Here is an 18,509-nt window from a genome sequence, read left to right on the forward strand (position 1 = left end):
AACGATTTCTAAGACAGACGTTAGAATTTAAAAACGACAACCGCCAAACATTCCCACACGTTAATCCTTGCAAAATCACCTCTATCACGTAAGTTACCACTGTCCCAAAGACCTAATACAAAAGACAAGACGGTCATAGGGTGTCCACCCTTCTTGGACGGCTAGACAAACCAGTTTGACCGGTGGCAACAACGTGGGAACCATTGTCCAGTACCTTTGCAAATACTTCGACTCACCTTCATTGTCTTGTAGCCCCTTGCATGACACTTGTTTCATAAAGGGGTGACATGAATAGCTGCAAAAAATGAGTGTCGTAAAAATGATGGGCATTAAAGATAAATTGTTTTGAAAGTGTTTTTGTTTTATGTGTTTGAGATGATAGATGAGAGATGTTTTGTTAAATTGTTTCTAGATTTTCGTTATTGGTTTAAGATAAATGAGTGGAAAAAAGAATAGTTATTATAGCTACTTTTTTTTACGGGGAAAAATCGTCCAATGACTTCTCCCGCTTGGGCGAGGCGAGGAGTGTCAGAGAGTTACTGACTAAAAACCACTTCATTCCTACTCCTGCTTTTCGAGCCGGAGCCCTGGTCACTCGGTTAGTAATCCGCAGCTTCGGGTAGTACAGCTAGTTACTGTTATTTTTAAAAGCAAAAAGTGTTTGTTTTAAAACAAAGAAAAAGTGGGTAAGTGTATCTTTTCTGAAACACACCGAAACACACATTTCTGAATCATTTCATTACATTAACAATCTTTTTTCCTTACTACAATAAATAATACTTAACTGTACCTACCTACAAATAAAATAACCGTTCAAAATCCAAAAACATTCACGCTCTACTAACTTTACTTCCGTGTGTCACACACATTCGCAAAATCGCAACGAACAACAGAACATGCAAATAAAGGGTCACTGGTGTAACTGTCCTTTCCCACACTGGGAAGTGGTCAGACTGGTTTTTGGACGAACCCTTTTCGCTACAGAACATGTGAGGACACTGTCTTCCTGGTCCATTGTCCAAAACTCGTCTAACCTGTTTTGGTCATGACAAAAGATGTCTTCCGTAATCATTGGTAAGTATTTTATTGGGATGCTAAAGTTTAATTATTATTTGGATATCTTGGATATAAATATAAGACGTAAATGCGTAAGAAAGGGAGGGGACATCGAGAGAAGGAATCGCGAATACAAATAGTCACCTGTATAACAATTTACATGAGTTCTTGGACGAGATCATACCAATAACCTATTTCTAAGCAAGTTTAGAACAAAGGTAATCGACTGCTGAAACTCGAATTAATGGATCCTATCGTTCTAAGGAATTCGTGTTTAGAAATACTTCTCCTTGAATATTGGTTAGTAATACTGCTGGTAGGTAGTACTGGCGGTATGCGATCGATAAATATTTACATGTGTTAATCCAGGATACATTCAGTAATTTATTTGGTTAAGTTAAAGCATTTCGAAGTGTTCAGTTACTAAATTGAAGCTCAAGCAAATTCGCTGTTGTTTGGTGAAAGGGACACAATCTTAGACTCAGAATAGCACCCAAGTAACTTAATGTGTTGGTTTTTAGGCACCCAAATTATGCAGAAGCGATTACCCACAGGTGATCAGTATCTGATATATAAGTATATATTTTTTAACAGGAGGCTTGATTGCCTGCTATTCAAAAAAAAATGTACAGCAATAAATTAGTTTTAATATATTCTAGGTAAAGTTATTATTAGGAATGATGATTCACGATTGTACCTATGTGTTCATTAAATGTAAAGGAAACAAATGCTGAAACACAATTTGATTGAAGTGGGACATCCACGTTCATGCCCATGGAGAAAATATCAGTTGTAATTTCAAAGTCAAAGCATTTATTCTAATTAATCTTTAAATTCTTCTTTAGTCTTTTAGTGAAGCTAGGTGCTCATTTCAAAGCGTAGTGCCAAATAATTTCAAATTAATGTTAAGATTAAGAAACACTAAAGTCATATTTTGGTTTGCAAGTCTGTCCCTTCAAGTTGAAGACCTTCAACCCCTTTGTGCACATGCAAATAAAGGGTCACTGGTGTAACTGTCCTTTCCCACACTGGGAAGTGGTCAGACTGGTTTTTGGACGAACCCTTTTCGCAGCAGAACATGTGAGGACACTGTCTTCCTGGTCCATTGTCCAAAACTCGTCTAACCTGTTTTGGTCATGAGATAGTACGCTTTAATTGTTCTTTAGTTTATTATCAATTCTGAAGATTGACTGTTGTACAGCGATTTTTTGTGCTAACAGCCTAATTTTCGGAAGAGCTTCAAACGTGAAACAATACTTGCATGATGTTTAGCCGGGTAAAGTCAAAGTCAAAACATTTATTTCAATTAATCCTAAATTAGGCACTTTCGAAACGCGGTAGACAGAGAAGTGAGATTACCGAACCGACCCCGTTCCTACTCCTGCCCTTTGAGCCGGAGCCCTCAAAAGCCTTGTGACACACCTGTGACTAATATTATAGGGTAAACCAATATACAGCGTTGATCACTTACGCAGTCACAAGGGCAGTGAATACATTTTTCTGTCAGAGACTATCCAGTAGGCCCGCCAAAATATAAGGAGCTGGAACCAAAGGGCTTTTAGTTAGTAAGAGACATTTCGGGAGACATTTGATAACTTTCCTTCCATAAAACAGAGGCGATGTGTTCATATTGTTGAAAGGTTTTTTTTTAAACTATGAATCACTCATACTTTTTAACGATTAATCGGGGCATATAAGTGCTTATTTACGTGCTCAAAAGTTGTTGTGTCATAAGCAGGTTTGCACCAGCAAGATTATTACAGCATAACAATTTTCCGAGACATTTAACTTCACATTTTTGTGGTCAGTAGTTCGTTGTCCTGGTATTTAGCGCATGTGTATTGATATGGAACACAGATCATATTGGTATTAAGGTATTTACTTAATATGTAAGAAAAATAAGTAGGTACCTTTAGCGGGTTACCGGGGCTCCGATTCGAAAAGCAGGAGTAGGAACGGGGTGGTTTTTAGTCAGTAAGAGTCTGATACTCCCTCTCACCTCGCTCAAGGTGGGAGAAGGTAATGTATGATTTTCCCCCTCAAAAATGGGTATGGAACGTTTGAAGTTCTGTTACCTATTTAGGTATGCTGTTTCTCACTAAATTTCAAAATAGAGATACCTACTGGGTATTCTTCCGCATTATTTTCATTGATAAACGTTTTTAGGCGACCAGATACAAATTCAAAGGAATAGTCAGCCCTCTGAATAGATGGACAGTCAAGAAGCCATAGTGTGTCAACATACTTCAACGTAGGTAACTAATCACTAAACAGCCCAATCCAACGCAACATAAGTATGAGAAATAAAAATAAATAATTGTCGCATTCTAGAGTGGAGACCGCGTGTAGGCAAGCGTAGTATAGGGCGCCCTCCAGCTAGGTGGAGTGACGATATCCGCAAGGTGACTGGTAGTGGTTGGATGCGTAGAGCTGAAGATCGAGCTCAGTGGCGTGCCATTGGAGAGGCCTATGTCCAGCAGTGGATGAAAACAGGCTGATGATGTGATTGTCGCATTAGGTACCTTCTCTAGATACTAATATAAATAGGAATAATAATCGATTATACCTACTTAGGTATCAGTAATACCTATTTTTCACAAGAGCTCTGTATCTACATAATCTCATTTAAAATAATTCCTAATATAGGTGCCTAAATATGTCTTGTCCTGTCCTTGAACTGATATAATCATACACAGAAGACACAATTCAATTAAGGTTGGGGTGACCTCATCAGCTGCCTCTTAGTATTACCAACAACCTGTGAATCGATAATCTTGTTAACACTACGTAACTAGGTTATATTAAGTAGGTAGACATACATGACTAGATAATCTAATATTAAGTATTGATTTGTAACTTTAGATGGCATTGAAGGACTTCTCATTGACATTATTTCAGTTGAAAATATGTAAAAAAATATAAAATAATATGTTGATCTGTCTATAATTGTTTTTTTTTTAATGCAGAGAACACACGACCAGACCGTGGCTGAATACTACAACGCCTTTGCAAAATCGTCTTTTATAATCATATGCATGGGGTACCAAATAGGGCGGGGAAATCTAAAACCCTTTTAATCGAGTAACAATAGGATATGCAAATCGCATGTAACTTGGATTGCATCTTTAGTCGGGTGTCAGTGGTGTACAAGACGTGCTTGTAGATACTTCGATAAACAAACTTGCGTAAAAGCGGGAGAGTTCGAAACGTCAAAAATATTTCTGGTGAAGTTTAATTTATTATAAGGATTACAGAAAGGTACAGATTTTTTTTATATACTTAATTACTTATTCGAATAATTTCAAACACGAGAATACAGTGTGTCAAAATAAGATAATTAATTGATAACTACATTTTTAAAATTACCTAATTAAACTGAATGATTGAATACACAATATCTGATGAAAATGACATTACAGTTTAAATTATAAAGGTGCCAACGTGTTTTTGTTGATCTGATAAACATTCGAATATTATATTTTGTCGATGTTATGACATAATATGAAATTCTGTATTATAACTTGCTTGATTTCTTTTTTTTGAATTTTTTTATAATTTTTTCGTTTTTTTTTTTGTTGTGTAATTATTAAATTCACACATCCTTTACTCGGGCTCGTTCATCCTGAGACGGGCGAAGTCTTCGAATACGATATTATCTTCTTCCTCGTTGGTGTAAAGAGAGTTCTCGTAGCGATGTCGTTCGATGGATTGCATCTTCTTCATCGCATTGAAGCGCTGACGTTCAACAGATCCTGTGAATTGGAACAAGTGTTATCTTACATTCAAAAGTCCAACTTAATTCGAATACCTTGAGAATAACTACCTTCAGCCGGGTGAAGCAACTTGAAAGGCACATCAGTAACGAGTTCTCCGCCAAGGGTTCCACAGTTCAGTTTGACCCTTACAGAGTAAGAGACAACGATACCAATGGCATCAGCTGGGCACTTTCCTTCAGGTACGAGGGTCGAACTGGCCAGGTTAACATCATCTTCCTTCAGGTGTCCATCCAAAGCCACACCTGTTCGATAAAAATATTTTAAACTATCATGAAATAAAGTGAGTTTATAAGAGTGAAAGTTGCTAAGTGCGTACCACGAATGTCCTTGTTACTACGAGCCAAAGGTACCAAGTAGAATGTCTTGGACAGACTGGCCCCAGGAGTGACGGGGCAACCCTCGCGGCTTTCCAAAGAGGCAACATGACGGCTGAATTGAGAGTTGATCATAGTAATCTCGACGTGCTGTACAACCATCGCGCGGATGTTACGAACAGACTTCCTGGAATTGTTAGATACGATGACGTTGGCAGCAACCTTCTCTCCGTGATAGTAGATTTCTCTATCCAAAGTGACTTCAAGGTTGATCTTTCCATTGCTGAAAGTGAATCCTTTGCTCACGAGAGAGCTCGGCAGACGACGTCCACGGGATGTTGGTGCGTGTTGCAGCTGTAAAAATTAACAAAGATTAGTTCTGAGTCGTAAAATATTATCAAGTTTTCATCAGGTCTTCTCGTAGTTACTTTCTTGATGGCGAGGGTGACTGAGCTCCTCTTGTGGCTCTTCTGGTCTTCTTGCTCGGCTACATACGTCCTGACGCAATATTCCACGCCCATGGGCTTGCCTTGATCTTCTTCAGAAGGCTGCAGTGTTACCTGAAGGCGAAAATCTCTTTATTAGAATCTATCATTCCCTTCTTTAAGTGGAAAGGTAGTAACTGATGTAATTTACCGAGCTTGGGGCCAATTCAGGGAAGTTGAATGTAAAAGGAAAAGCGTGGGGTCCAAGCTTCTTCAGCAGCTTCTCCTGAACGGGAGTCAGTTCCATTTTAGAGTTGATCATTGGAACAACTTGTTCTTGGCCGATAACCATTTCCTTGGAGAACTTCAATCCCATTACTTCATCTTCCTCCCTACCATAGCGGTACGTGGTTACGAGCTACAAAACACACAAGTAATTAGAACATTGGTTGGACATCAACAATACACGATCACACACTGCACTTTTTATATTTCACTGAACACTGCACCTGGCTATAAACTTTTCTTCCTTTCAGGTATTCCGTATCCACTACCACCACTCCATCTACAGGATCGCAGTAATCCATATGATCAATGAAGTCACGCTTGCCAAGGTAAACCGTAACTTTTCCATTTGGAGTAGTTTTCTTAAATACTTTTACTGCAACCACAAACGCCAAAGCAAAGTAGTCCAACATCTTGTTGGATTTTTTGGAAAGGGATGAGTAAAGGGAAGTTAGAAGAAATAACTATATTCAAGTTGTTATTTGAATAAGCTGAGTGTGGAGGTTTTGAGGTGTTCACCAGAAATGATCATGTTAAGGAAATGTGGCTTATATATTGGTGACATGTGAGGTTTCATGCAGGACACGTTACCAGACTAATTGGATTTCGTTCGTAGGCGTACTAATAAGATTTAAGCTATATGACGCATACCTACTCGCATTGAAATCGATTTGATGTCCCCTCACTAAGTTCGGCTAAGAAATCGTTGAATTAGCAAAGCAAACGTCAAAATTGACGTTTGTTTTGACAGTTTCCAAAGGTTATGAAGTGTTAAATGGGGATTAAATTATTATTTACGCAGCGAAAACTAATAGGATTCTGATAGGAATTGACCTAGATACACGAATTGGTATATTCATGGTTTTATGTAAAGCAATGTGACGTATTGGGTTCAAAAATCGTAAGTTATAGTGGCTATGTTTCTATGGCTTTTTGTTACATGTTTTACAAATTGTTTTTTTTTGTTTTGCAGTTATACTATCAGCATGCCAACCTTCTTGACACCTGGCCGGCACGGCTATAGCGTTCGGTTTAGCCGGACGAGGCCGGACACCCTGGCCGTTGCAACCAGCCAGTATTATGGTCTAGCAGGAGGTGGAACTCTGTTCTTCTTAGAGCTAGCTCCTGATGGCAGCACCATCATAGAGGTTCAGAAACTAGAGTGGAGCGATGGACTATTTGATGTGGTAAGTTACATTTTATTTGCTAAACTCAGGTCCATAGGTTACTTTAATTGATAACAATTTATTGCTTTAGCTCTTGCCTTGAATTTACATTATTATCATGTCATAAAAAGATAAGCAGGAACTCCCCGATACAATTTCTAATTAGAACTTTGATATCAATACAATATTTAAGAAGCCATTGTTCACAGTAGTCATATAAGAACACATATAGTCATAGATTTTATAGTCCCATTTTCAAAATTAATGTTGTATGAATAGCATCCCTTTTACTTCAAAGTCAAAGTCAAAAGTATTTATTTCAATTAATTCTAAATTAGGCACTTTTGAAAGGTCAAATTGAATTGCCCGTCAGTCTGTCTGTCAGTGAAGCTAGGTACTTTTTCCAAAGTATAGCTTCTTAAGTCTTTCATATTTCAATCAGGGTATCTATTCTTAGCCCTAAATGTAAACAAGAATATATTCATAATGCCTGTTCACACATGGAAGCCTCACAAGTGAAACCTAGGTACATCGGAGTATTTGCATCATCATATAATTGGCTTACTTTGGTGTGTTGCCATTAATTTATTTATTTATAGACAATTGACTTAAGTTCCTGGTTAATTTAAGTATAGGATTTATCATGTAATTGTTGGTTACATTTGACACCTTGTAATTCAATTATTTTAAGAGTTTGAAGTCCTATAAGAAAGATTTTTGATAGTTTATGTTGGTAACTAAATGTGTTACATGCTGTGGTAGACATTTGTGTTAAAATTATACATTGTTAGAGGATTCCACAGGGCATTGTGTTGATAATTCACAATCAATGGCTTATTAAGTAGCTAGCTTTGATTTATATGCATGTATTTTGTGTTCTTGAATCCAATTCTTGTAATACATTAACATAAATTAATTTATTAAAATAGTTGGATGGGTTAGAAGGCAACTTAATTGTAATAGGTAAATATTAAATGCATAATACAGGTATTTTGTTATTTCTTGACAGTATCAGCACAGAAAAAATCAATTAATTCAGTGTATTTAGCTCTAGTTTTCTTGTTGATTTCTGTGCCACCACATTATATTTTTGTTCATTGTAGCTAGTTAAATTAAAAGTTGTCATACACTTTGCAAATGAGAAGCAGCAATAACATTTAAGATTATAAAAATCAATTGCTGTTTGTCTAGTCGTAGTAGTAGTAGTTTTGGTAAAACTTGAGAACATCTGAAACAATTTGGCAAATTTTGGTCTTGAATTATTTGTATTACAGGGAAGGTTTATGAGGTTAGGTAAACAAATAATGTTTGAAGCAGCACGAAGTTTGCCAGGTCAACTAGTCTACAATAAAAATTATTTACAAATGTTTATTTATTTTGGCAGACATGGTCAGGGACCACAGAGAGTGCAGCAGCCTGTGGTGCGGGAGACGGTGCCATCATAGTCTGGAGGGTCGGCTGTGCAGCTCCTCTGAGGGTGCTGAGGGCACATACCAGTGAGGTGTGCTCTGTAGACTGGCCTCGGACACATCTGTTGAGTGCTAGTTGGGATACTACTATTAAATTGGTAAGTGGCTTGTGAATAAAATGGGGTTTGAGTAGAATTTGTAGATAGTTTTTGTGTATAATGTGTCTTGTTTGTGAAAAGTTTTTATAATTGTAGAATATATTATTCCAACTAAAGATATGAGTCTTGTATATCATATTTTGTGCTCTAGTAAAGTCAGTGAGAACCATAAAGTAAATGCAAATGCGCCATTTTGTTTTTGGGGAAACTTGTTTTGTAGTAGTAGTTCATTTAAATGTGTCTATGTTGTAATTTTTCGCACTTTTTTTTAAATGTTGCATTACATTTTTGATCAATATGAAATTCTCCAGCTTATTAAGTACCAAAACTGCCATGACGCCTAATAACCTTCAACCTTTTTATTCTAAAGTCTAAAATAAATATAATAAAAGTATGTTTTAACCATTTCAGTGGGACCCCGAATCTGAAGCTTGCCTCAGTACCTTCGTGGGTCATTCTCAGCTGGTTTATACGGCAGCTTTCTCCCCTCATTCTCCTGCTACCTTCGCATCGGTGTCGGGAGATGGTCACCTCAAGCTATGGACTTGTACTGAGCCTTCTAGACCTGCTGCAGTTGTCAAGGCGCATGATGCTGAGGTAATTTGAACTTTATTTATTTATTTAGTAGAAAAAATATGCATAATTTTACAGTTTATTTATTTTAAAAATTTATTTGAAAAAAAGTACAATTATTGTATTTTATTTTCTTTATTTAGTTTTAAGTTAATTTTTATTCCTTTTTTAAGGTATTTTTAAGTTATTATTTACATAATGTGTAATGACTTAAGTACTTAAATTTTATTTCTATGATTGTCCTGTCCAACCGCTACTTGTTTTGTTATTATTTAACTAATTGATCAGCCATCCATCTTCTCACAAAATCTTAAATATTCACAACATACAAACTTACATCTCACTGCAAACAAATCACAGTCTGGTGTCATAGTCAGGAGAGCACTGATCATCGTCAATGCATGAACAAGTGGAGAATTTATGTTGTCTTGATAATAATTTGTACATATTTTTATCTTGTTAGTAATTGTTTAAGAATTTTTATAGTTTCTTTAACCATTCTACATTAGTCTTTTTTCTTATTTTTATAGGTATTGTCCTGTGATTGGAGTAGAACGGAGACACATGCTCTTGCCACAGCTGGTTCTGATGGCCTCATTCGAGGCTGGGATCTGCGAAGACTGACTTCACCTATGTTCACACTCAAAGGTAAAATTATGGAACAAAAACTTGTCTATTGTATTTTGGTTGTATATGGTTATAGTGAAGACAAGATTACATTATTACATATTGTTTTTTATTATAAAACTGGATTAACATTACGAAATTTTAAATGATTTGAGTTTTATAATACTAATTTGATCAGTAATTTCATGTGTAAACATTCAGTTTTAAAATGCATGCATTACTTTGGAGTAATTTCGGTGCTGTGTGCATATTCTTTGTAAAACTAGTGTCATGTAACTAATTTTATAATGTAAATCCGGGTTAACTACGTTAATTTCTATTTCATTATTTCTTTTATCTTTTTCCAAGGATGTGAATGTGCAGTAAGAAGAGTGCAGTTTTCTCCTCATGCACCTTCCATATTGGCGGCTGGATCCTACGATTTTACTACACGGTGAGTTAATTGCAATATTCATATGACCATTGGACCTTGTTAAGTAGATAAGATTTATTACTTTTGAGTAAAGAAAGTTTAAAGTTAGTGTGATACACTACTAAATTACAAATAGGTACTGTAAACTAACTGCAAGGTAATTTTAAACTTCATAGTAATAAAATGTTGACTTGATCTTTTCTGCAGCGTGATTTTGTGATTGTTCGATCAAAAATTATAGACAACCTTTTATTTCATTTTCTGTATAATCTTCCGGAGCTGCGGACTACTTAGTGAGTTACCGGGACTCCGGCTCGAAGAGCAGGAGTAGGAACGGGGTGGTTTTTAGTCAGTAAGAGTCTGACACTCTCACTCGCCTTGGGTGACAAGGCGGGAGAAGTTATTGGATGATTTTCACCCCAATTTTATTACAAACAGACACTTCAATTTTATTTATTAGTCTAGATACTAATATTAACTATCTTCCTTGTTTCCACCAGGATATGGGACCTCAAACGCGGCTGCGAGCCTCTAGAAACGATAAGACATCACTCCGAGTTCACATACGGCTTGGACTGGAACGCGCTGAGGCCGCATCAGATCGCGGACTGTGGGTGGGACTCACTGGTCCACGTGTTCACGCCCCGGTCTTTGGCCTGAGACTGGAGTACATGTAAGTATTTTTATAATAATTAATGTGAGACATACTGAAATAAATGTTAATTTGTAGAAATGTTTAACATATTCACATAGAGACTCAGCGACCCCACAGTCAAGTTAGTATATTAAAATGACAGATTACTGTATGGAAATGGAATAAATAAATACTGAAATAAATAAAAAACACACTTTATTGACGTACATTACTGGAAAAAAGCCTCAAAGTTTCGAGTCACCGAGGGACTCTTCATCATGAGCAACGTGCGCAGAAGCGGCGACGTCCTGCAACCTGCTGAAGGGTCTGCTTATGATGAAGAGTCCCGCTGTGACTCGAAACTAGTAGAGCTTATCTCCATTAAAGTACTTGAGAAAATGTGTGTGATTTTTTTTGTTAGTTAATGAATGTAAATTGGCAACATTTATTCGTCGGTATATTTTTTTATTCTCAATTCTACTTAAAATGTTTTTTATCTGTATAATTTTATTTATTTGGCTTTTTTCTCATGTTCCAGGATCCATTGGAATGTCTGTGATTAAATAAGAGTGTTTGTGGAGGAATCGTGCCAAACCATTGTAGTGTTTATTGCGAAGACAATCAGGGTTATAATCGCTTGCAAGCGTTCACTCGGTGCAGGTAACGGTGAACAGGGATATTGAGGTTTTTGGTGATAGACAAGATGTGTATTGTAAAATATTCTTTGTTACTATTGTAGTAAGGTAGTGGTTTGTTTGAAGTGTTGTATTTTAACATTCCTATTGGCATATTATGTGGAGCTTGTCATTACAATAATTTGTTTATTCTGTTGTTAATTGTTTCGGAATTATTGTTAAGTTATTGAGAGAAAATATTCATTGTAGGCTTCGACTGAGGTTTTGTTTTAGATTATTCCATAACGCAAAGAACAGAATAGTGATCAGTCATAAAAAATATTAGATCTCTTTAAGCCTTTAAGAACCATGCAAAAAAATTTACAGAAGAAACATTCCTATAAAAGTAAACATAATAAAAGATGTGATGTGAAGTCATCACTTGATCTCATAATAATTTGTACTGGGTAAAATAGATTTTTTGCCATGGCTATGTCATAGGCATCTCTGCCTATCCCTTTTAACTAAAAGGTTTGATTTTATGTTAATGTCAATTATACATTTTGCACTTATGTTATGTATTGTGCACAGTATGTGACATTGTTTCTCTCTCTCTCTCTTTTTAAATATTTTTCCATACATATATGGTGCGTCTATTTTTGGCACGCCGTTTTCGCCCCAATAGGCAATACTTATAATAACTAAACTACTTATAATAACACCCTGTATAAATAATTTTATATGCAGACTGATTCTAACATGGTGCATTTTATTTTAAACTTTATTTTTACTCAATGAAAGTTAATAATCGCTTGTACTTAATCGTTATACGTCTTTTGTTTTTATAACTATTCGAGTTTTTTATTGTTTTATGTTACTTTAAGCATACAAATATGAACTTTATTGTGATGGAGATATGGTTGAATTTTCATTATATTGTATGATTTTATATTATTTTACTAGTTCACTAAACTGAACAAACACTGCCTGTTAAAAATGTATAGAAAAACAAAATAATTGATGATGTCATTAATTATAGCAGTACTATTTATTGCGTATAGTTTCGTCTTATGTTTTTTTTTAGAAACTGCAATCGATATGCTGCTCTCGATATTTTAATCGTAATCGAATTATTATCGATTTATATTATATTAGCGTCTTTTCTATATTTATATTTCGTCTTTTGTGTATTTAAATGTAAATATTCAGTTTGTATATATTTTATACTTAGTATTGTATAATATTTCTGTATTAAAATGTACCAATATAATTATTATATTGTCTAGCTTGTTGTTATTGTATCGATATTCACTTATCTTAATTTTTTCTAGTGACAAATTCATTTATATCGGAATTATCATGTTTTTGTGATTTTAAATATTTTCGGAGAGTAATTGTAAATGTTAAATATTTATTTGTTTCTGTTAACAAGTATTTGCATTTCTTTCTGAAAGTTGTAGAACTTTAAATAAATATGTTATCAATTACTGGTAAATTAATATAAATAAAAATTATTACTTAATATGTACTTACTTTAAACTAAGAAATTGTAAAATAATTGCTTTCAATTTTATATAAATTATAAATGTAATCATGGAACAACACAACTAGCTTGATAGAATTTAAACAACCTGTATAATAAGCTTGTAAAACTTGAACACCCTGTTTTTTCATCTGGTTTGTTGCCAACTATGGAAATAGTTGAAACATTTTGCTACAGACTTTATTCGTAACAAATAAAACAGAATAACGACTAAAATTGCTAAGATTTTTATTTAACTTATTTGTAAGCTAGGTATTTATTACAATACATTGTCAAATATTAAAAAAAAGTTGCTATGAATTGTGCTTGCTATGAAATTGTTTACAGAAATCAATTCAAAATACTACGACTTAAATAGATTTAAAAACTCAAAACAACGACATCTATTGACAACTTCAAGTACTAATTAAAAACAACTTGAGCGTTTGCAACCTCAAAATTTACAACAGCGACATCTATTGACAACTAGTACACATTATGGGTGCTTAGCTTGAGCCTTCTCAATCTGCCTTCTATTGCGGATAGCATGTAATAAACTGACTTTAAGTTAGCTTTGTCGTGTTTACAGATATCTGTTAGGCTTATTGCTGGGGATAGTATGCAGCAGGACATGTGCTTTGTGGGCTTGTAGTAAGGGCGTGCGATCGTCTGGCTGGCCAAGGCGGCTCGACCGCTCGGTTTCATAGTGCAGGCTTCTACTTTGTACGCTGGTAAGCAAGGGGTTACTGGTTCCTCCAGAGGTTGCGCTAGGTGTCTCGTCACTGTGAATTAAATGTTGTTAGGATAATAGGAGTTAGGTGTTTATACTTTAAAAAGTCAATACTTAGTTAGAAAAACAGTTAAAATAAATTTAAAATCTTTCTAATCCCCGATTCCCCAACGACTATTTCCTAACCCCCAAAAGGCAGGCAACGCATTTGTCACACTTCTAGTGTTTTAGTTTTCCATAGGCGGCGACTATTGCTTACCATCAGGGGATCCGTCTGCTTGTTTACCGGTTTATATTATTTAGATCTTATTAAAAAGGGTACGTACAGTTATTTTTGACACGACCAAATTGTTTCGTAAGCAAGCCGCTGTAGTAACGACATGATGTGACCAGGTGACTTCTTAAGTATTCATCTAGACCTGGAAAAGTATAGAATCAGCGTTGAGGGTGGTTTTCCTTGCTAGATGGACAGTTTAGATGTGCTATGAAGCTATGCTATGAAGATGTAATAACTAATAATCGATAGTAGGTAAGGAAACCATCAAAGTTCAAAGTCAAAGCATTTATTTCAATTAATCCTAAATAAGGCACTTTTGAAACGTCAAATTGAATTGTCCGTCAGTCTGTCTGTCAGTGAAGCTTGACGATATCGATACGACATCCATAGCACGTATCCATAGCACGCATCATTAATCTTACTTAAATCTTAATCTATGTGTACCAATGAATATCATTGGCATAGCACATCTGGTGGAAAAAAATGAAGCTGGAGATAAATATCTAATGTACTGTAAGTACCCTGCTTACCTTCTTTAGCATCTTCTGCCATGTTGAGTATATTCGTCTGAGTGAGAGCTTTTTCGGGGTTTTCGGTGTTAGTGACGCGGTATAATGTGCAGACTGAAATTATTGAATAAATAAATATTCATTATTTCATGTAGTACCTACATATACTACCACCCCGCCATTTTTTTCATTTAGTTCCTTGTCAAATAACTTGCACTGTCAAATAGTTATCATGTCCCACAAGCCAGTTTGTGAACTAAGTTCAGAAACTCGTTACTTCCGTTAAAATGTGCGGCTCTGTATTACAACACTCCTAAGACCCGGACACTAAAATAATTGAGTATGCGAACTTCTATGTTTGTAAGCACACCTACGACACAGGAGAAAATCTAACGTTTCTTAAAAAAAAAATCTTTTGTCTATGAGCCCCGGCGTAGTTTGAAACTAGTCGAGCTAACTCGTTAACTTAAACAGTTACGTGCTACAATAGAATTAATGTGAATACTTACAGTTATTAGCACGAGTGCCTCTATCACTGCCCGAACTCTTCTTCCCCGAGAGACTGCAGGTGCGGCCGTCTGAAGTAACCACGCCTGCTGATCTTACGTCGGGGATCTTGCTCGCTTCGACTTCTAGATAAAATAAGTTTATATATTTAGCTATTTGGAAAAACTCTATTCATTATCGGAAGGCAAAAGTCAAAGTTAACATTAGGAATTCAAACGACGACACTCGTCGGAAACCCTTTGTCAAGCAGTACCCAAATCAAACAGAATTTTCATGAAAATTTGGTAAATGTAGTAATAAGTATGTAGTATACTTATAAACGCTAATTTGAGAAAACCCAGAATATATCAGAAGGCGTTGAGAGGGATTTTTAGTTAACTATGTTAGGTTATTACATAAGAAATATGTAAGAATAGGCATCATTATCCGAAGACGAAACACCCACGACTGCTGAGCGAAATAATTAAATTATCTGATTGTGACTAGATATCTTGATAACAAGGTTACACCTACAGACATGTATATTAACACTACTTATATTATATGGTTATACAGATACATACATATATGATTAGATTAATAACTGCCTTGGTTTCCTAGACAATCTTAATGATATGTTGATCTCATTGAAGATTGATATTATCGAAAACACATAAGCAGGTGTGATCTGTCTACTCATTTGCCGGCTTTTCCCGTAAAAAATGTTTTTGGTTGTCGGGTAAAAATCTAGGAGCAGCATAATGACACTTAATTAATCGACATGCTTTTATGATCAGATTCATTAATATGATGTTAGTTACTTTTTTATGCCAGGATCGTACAAGGGTTAAAAGCAATAAGTTTTTCTATGCAGGTAGTTACAAATGGTAAGGTAATTTATTAATTTCGGGATAAAAATCAGTAGTCCAATCAAATGTAGTATCTTACTAGCTAAACATGTTAGAAATATGTTATCTGTATACATACATTTACATACTACTAATATTATATTTCTATTAACGTTGAAATGATAATGTCAAAATAGGTTGCTATTATACAAAATAATAGGGATGATGACGGGGTATGAACATTAAAAATGTATTTAGTTCAGTCAGTTAGGTAATGAAAAACTATAAGACACGTATTTTTATTTTATCGTATAAGAAAACAATACTTACATAAAACGAATCAAAGTTTAGAAGTGGGAGCTAACTACGTCACTATTGAGTATAAAACGTATTCAAAAGTGACGCCTCGTGATATTTCAAATCAATGAATCGTCGAAAGTACGTATCTGTAAGAAAATAAAAAATACGTGTCTTACGTTTTAAAATAATTTCTAACAGAGAGAAATAAAAATAATTCATCTACTCTATTTTTATAATAACTATCGTGAGAAATACTAAATTAACTAAAAAATCACGCAGCCTACTCGCACTTAGTAGGCAGCGCGACGTCGCCGCGTCTGCGCACGCTGCTCATGTTGAAGAGTCCCTCTGTGACTCGAAACTAGTAGAGCTTTTCTCAATTAATATACGCGAGTAAAGCGTGATTTTTTAGTTAATCTACCATTTTGGTGAAAAGACCGTACTTTAATAAGCCTCTGTCTATACATAGTCTAAACTTTTATTACAAAAGATACGATTTCAGATACCTAAATACCAAATAAGGGCGAATCTGTCTTCTAAAGACCTAATCAGTAACGTCTTGTGTGGTTTCAGTTTCGGCAGATATGAACTTTATAGTTATCATTAATTTCATTTTCATATTCAAATGTGAAGGAAAATGTATGTATGTCGAGTATAAGATTGGAATACTAATATTTTCTGGGAAAACAGTCAAATGTAATGAGTAGGAATGTGTGATACTTATGGAAGTCATATAATCCCTATCTTTGACATGTAGGTCTCAATATTATTAACCGAATTAAGAACATCCAAATAATTGTGAAATAGGTCGCACTATCTAATTAAAAAGCTAGTCTCTTGATTCTTACCTAATAAATGTTTCCAGAACAATGAAAATCAAGATTATATTAAATCTGACCAAAAAGTAATTACTCTATCTTAGGTAGGTACCATCTTAAGTATTTGCTTTTAGGTAATAACGTCTAGACTGATTTATATCTATTAGCTTATTTTTTGTTACTTATATCGAAAGGCCTGGCCCGTACGTGGTGTAGGTTCGATCACAGAGTAGAGTCTAAATTAGGATTAATGTATGACAAGATTTTTATATCTATGTATGATCGAAATCGGATCAATGATAATAATTAACTTGTAGATGATGGTAATAATAACATAGACTGCACAGTTGGCGCGGTGATTGGGCAACCGCATGCCGCGCAACGTGTCGCGGGTGCAATTCCCGCACTGAGCAACTTTTTGTGTGATCCACAAATTGTTGTTTCGGGTCTGCGTGAGACATGTATGTGAACTTGTATGTTTGTAAACGCATCCACGACATAGGAGAAAATCTTAGTGTGGGGCAACGTTTTTAAAAAGAACATTGAAAAAAATCTGACCTGCATCAATTCTGATTAAATCACTATCTCCGCTGTTGGGCTTCTTTGCGTCGCTAACCACCAACTTTGTGGTCTCATACAGGGCCTTATAAACTGCAAGAATAATAAATAATTTTAGAAACCCTTTTCTTAACATGTCATAGATATATAGTTAATGCCTATGTTAATAATAAATCGTTGACGCCTTACACAAGTTCAAAAAGATGGTATTAACAAAATTATTTATGCGTTTCTTGGGCCGTTCGAGGCAAAATGAAACAATTAATTTATTTTTGTAAATAGGCCACATGAAATAAAATTTTATATGTCACGAGGCAAAATTAAACAATAAATTTATTTTTGTAAATAGGCTACAAAAACGAAAATTTACATGCCAAAATTATTATTATAAAACAATCTAGATGAGGTCGGCATTTCCCAACGGACAGACTCTGAGAAAAAATGACGAAATTAATGTTTTAAATCAAGCCCCGTTACTTTTCCATCGTAAAGGTCCCCATATGTATTGAAACTTATGTCTTAAAGCTTGATTACTTGTAAGATTCATACACGTAAAAATATCAATTGGAAAATCTGTCTACATATTTTCCCCTGATTCTCATTTCTCCGAGTATATCCTTTTTCGTACAAAAACGCAACGTATTCACGCGTGACTACTCCAAATATTCTATTCACAAAAAAGGCATATGTTTTGTACCTTGTAAGCATAATGAACATCGTTGATTCCTTGCCAATGTAGCTTCGTTTAATAAATCAGTTCCTAAGCACAAGAGGGCGTATCCTGCGGTACTTACCCGATGATAAACGGCAAATAACATAGTGTTTTGACGCTTGTATTCAGTACATAAGTGCTATTTTCCCTTGTCCTATAATACTATGGTTCAATGGAGGTTGACAGTGCTTTTGTTGTTTTGTTTACTTGCTTTGTATATTTCTGCCTATCTAGGTACTGTTGTGTTTAATTTAGTAGTTGATCTCAATAGAGATAAATATGGTTTGAAGCTGGCATTTT

General features: G+C 35.2%; 3 protein-coding genes across 9 annotated transcripts in view; 1 reads left to right on the forward strand and 2 right to left on the reverse strand.

The window, feature by feature from the left end:
- Positions 1-4,272: 4,272 nt before the first annotated feature.
- Positions 4,273-6,399, reverse strand: LOC118282363 (arrestin homolog). The gene is made up of 6 exons (XM_035603411.2): positions 6,081-6,399; positions 5,783-5,989; positions 5,575-5,706; positions 5,149-5,500; positions 4,880-5,074; positions 4,273-4,808 (listed from the first exon to the last, which is right to left on the reverse strand). Exons 1-6 carry the CDS (start codon positions 6,267-6,269, stop codon positions 4,660-4,662), a joined length of 1,224 nt encoding a protein of 407 aa, XP_035459304.1. The 5' UTR covers positions 6,270-6,399; the 3' UTR covers positions 4,273-4,659.
- A 176-nt stretch (positions 6,400-6,575) lies between these two features.
- On the forward strand, positions 6,576-12,405 carry LOC118282364 (peroxisomal targeting signal 2 receptor). The gene is made up of 8 exons (XM_035603412.2): positions 6,576-6,757; positions 6,830-7,043; positions 8,407-8,589; positions 9,001-9,186; positions 9,693-9,810; positions 10,138-10,222; positions 10,702-10,874; positions 11,374-12,405. Exons 2-7 carry the CDS (start codon positions 6,843-6,845, stop codon positions 10,859-10,861), a joined length of 933 nt encoding a protein of 310 aa, XP_035459305.1. The 5' UTR covers positions 6,576-6,757; positions 6,830-6,842; the 3' UTR covers positions 10,862-10,874; positions 11,374-12,405.
- A 798-nt stretch (positions 12,406-13,203) lies between these two features.
- Positions 13,204-18,509, reverse strand: part of LOC118282459 (uncharacterized) — a 41,729-nt gene continuing 36,423 nt past the window's right edge. For 6 of the 7 annotated variants that reach the window (XM_050701469.1, XM_050701466.1, XM_050701468.1 and 3 more), the window contains 5 exons: positions 17,498-17,590; positions 14,997-15,119; positions 14,509-14,601; positions 14,028-14,120; positions 13,204-13,753 (listed from right to left, as the gene is read on the reverse strand). In XM_050701469.1, the coding sequence (XP_050557426.1) occupies positions 13,458-13,753; positions 14,028-14,120; positions 14,509-14,601; positions 14,997-15,119; positions 17,498-17,590 (698 nt within the window). In that variant the 3' untranslated portion in view covers positions 13,204-13,457. Of the gene's footprint in view, positions 13,754-14,027; positions 14,121-14,508; positions 14,602-14,996; positions 15,120-16,151; positions 16,268-17,497; positions 17,591-18,509 lie in introns of those variants that run through there. The other variant, XM_050701470.1, reaches the window with a different exon arrangement.

Source organism: Spodoptera frugiperda, chromosome 20 (genome assembly GCF_023101765.2).
Source record: "Spodoptera frugiperda isolate SF20-4 chromosome 20, AGI-APGP_CSIRO_Sfru_2.0, whole genome shotgun sequence".
NCBI classification, from domain to species: Eukaryota; Metazoa; Arthropoda; class Insecta; order Lepidoptera; family Noctuidae; genus Spodoptera; species Spodoptera frugiperda.

Bases quoted from the DNA above. Each gene is read 5' to 3' on its own strand.
- LOC118282363 (XM_035603411.2), bottom strand. From the start codon at position 6,269: ATGTTGGACTACTTTGCTTTGGCGTTTGTGGTTGCAGTAAAAGTATTT. The intron at 5,990-6,080 runs GTGCAGTGTTCA...TGTGTTTTGTAG, and splicing joins GAAGAAAAGTTTATAGCCAG to CTCGTAACCACGTACCGCTA. The intron at 5,501-5,574 runs GTAACTACGAGA...TAATTTTTACAG, and splicing joins TCACCCTCGCCATCAAGAAA to CTGCAACACGCACCAACATC.
- LOC118282364 (XM_035603412.2), top strand. From the start codon at position 6,843: ATGCCAACCTTCTTGACACCTGGCCGGCACGGCTATAGCGTTCGGTTT. The intron at 8,590-9,000 runs GTAAGTGGCTTG...TAACCATTTCAG, and splicing joins GGGATACTACTATTAAATTG to TGGGACCCCGAATCTGAAGC. The intron at 9,187-9,692 runs GTAATTTGAACT...TTATTTTTATAG, and splicing joins TCAAGGCGCATGATGCTGAG to GTATTGTCCTGTGATTGGAG.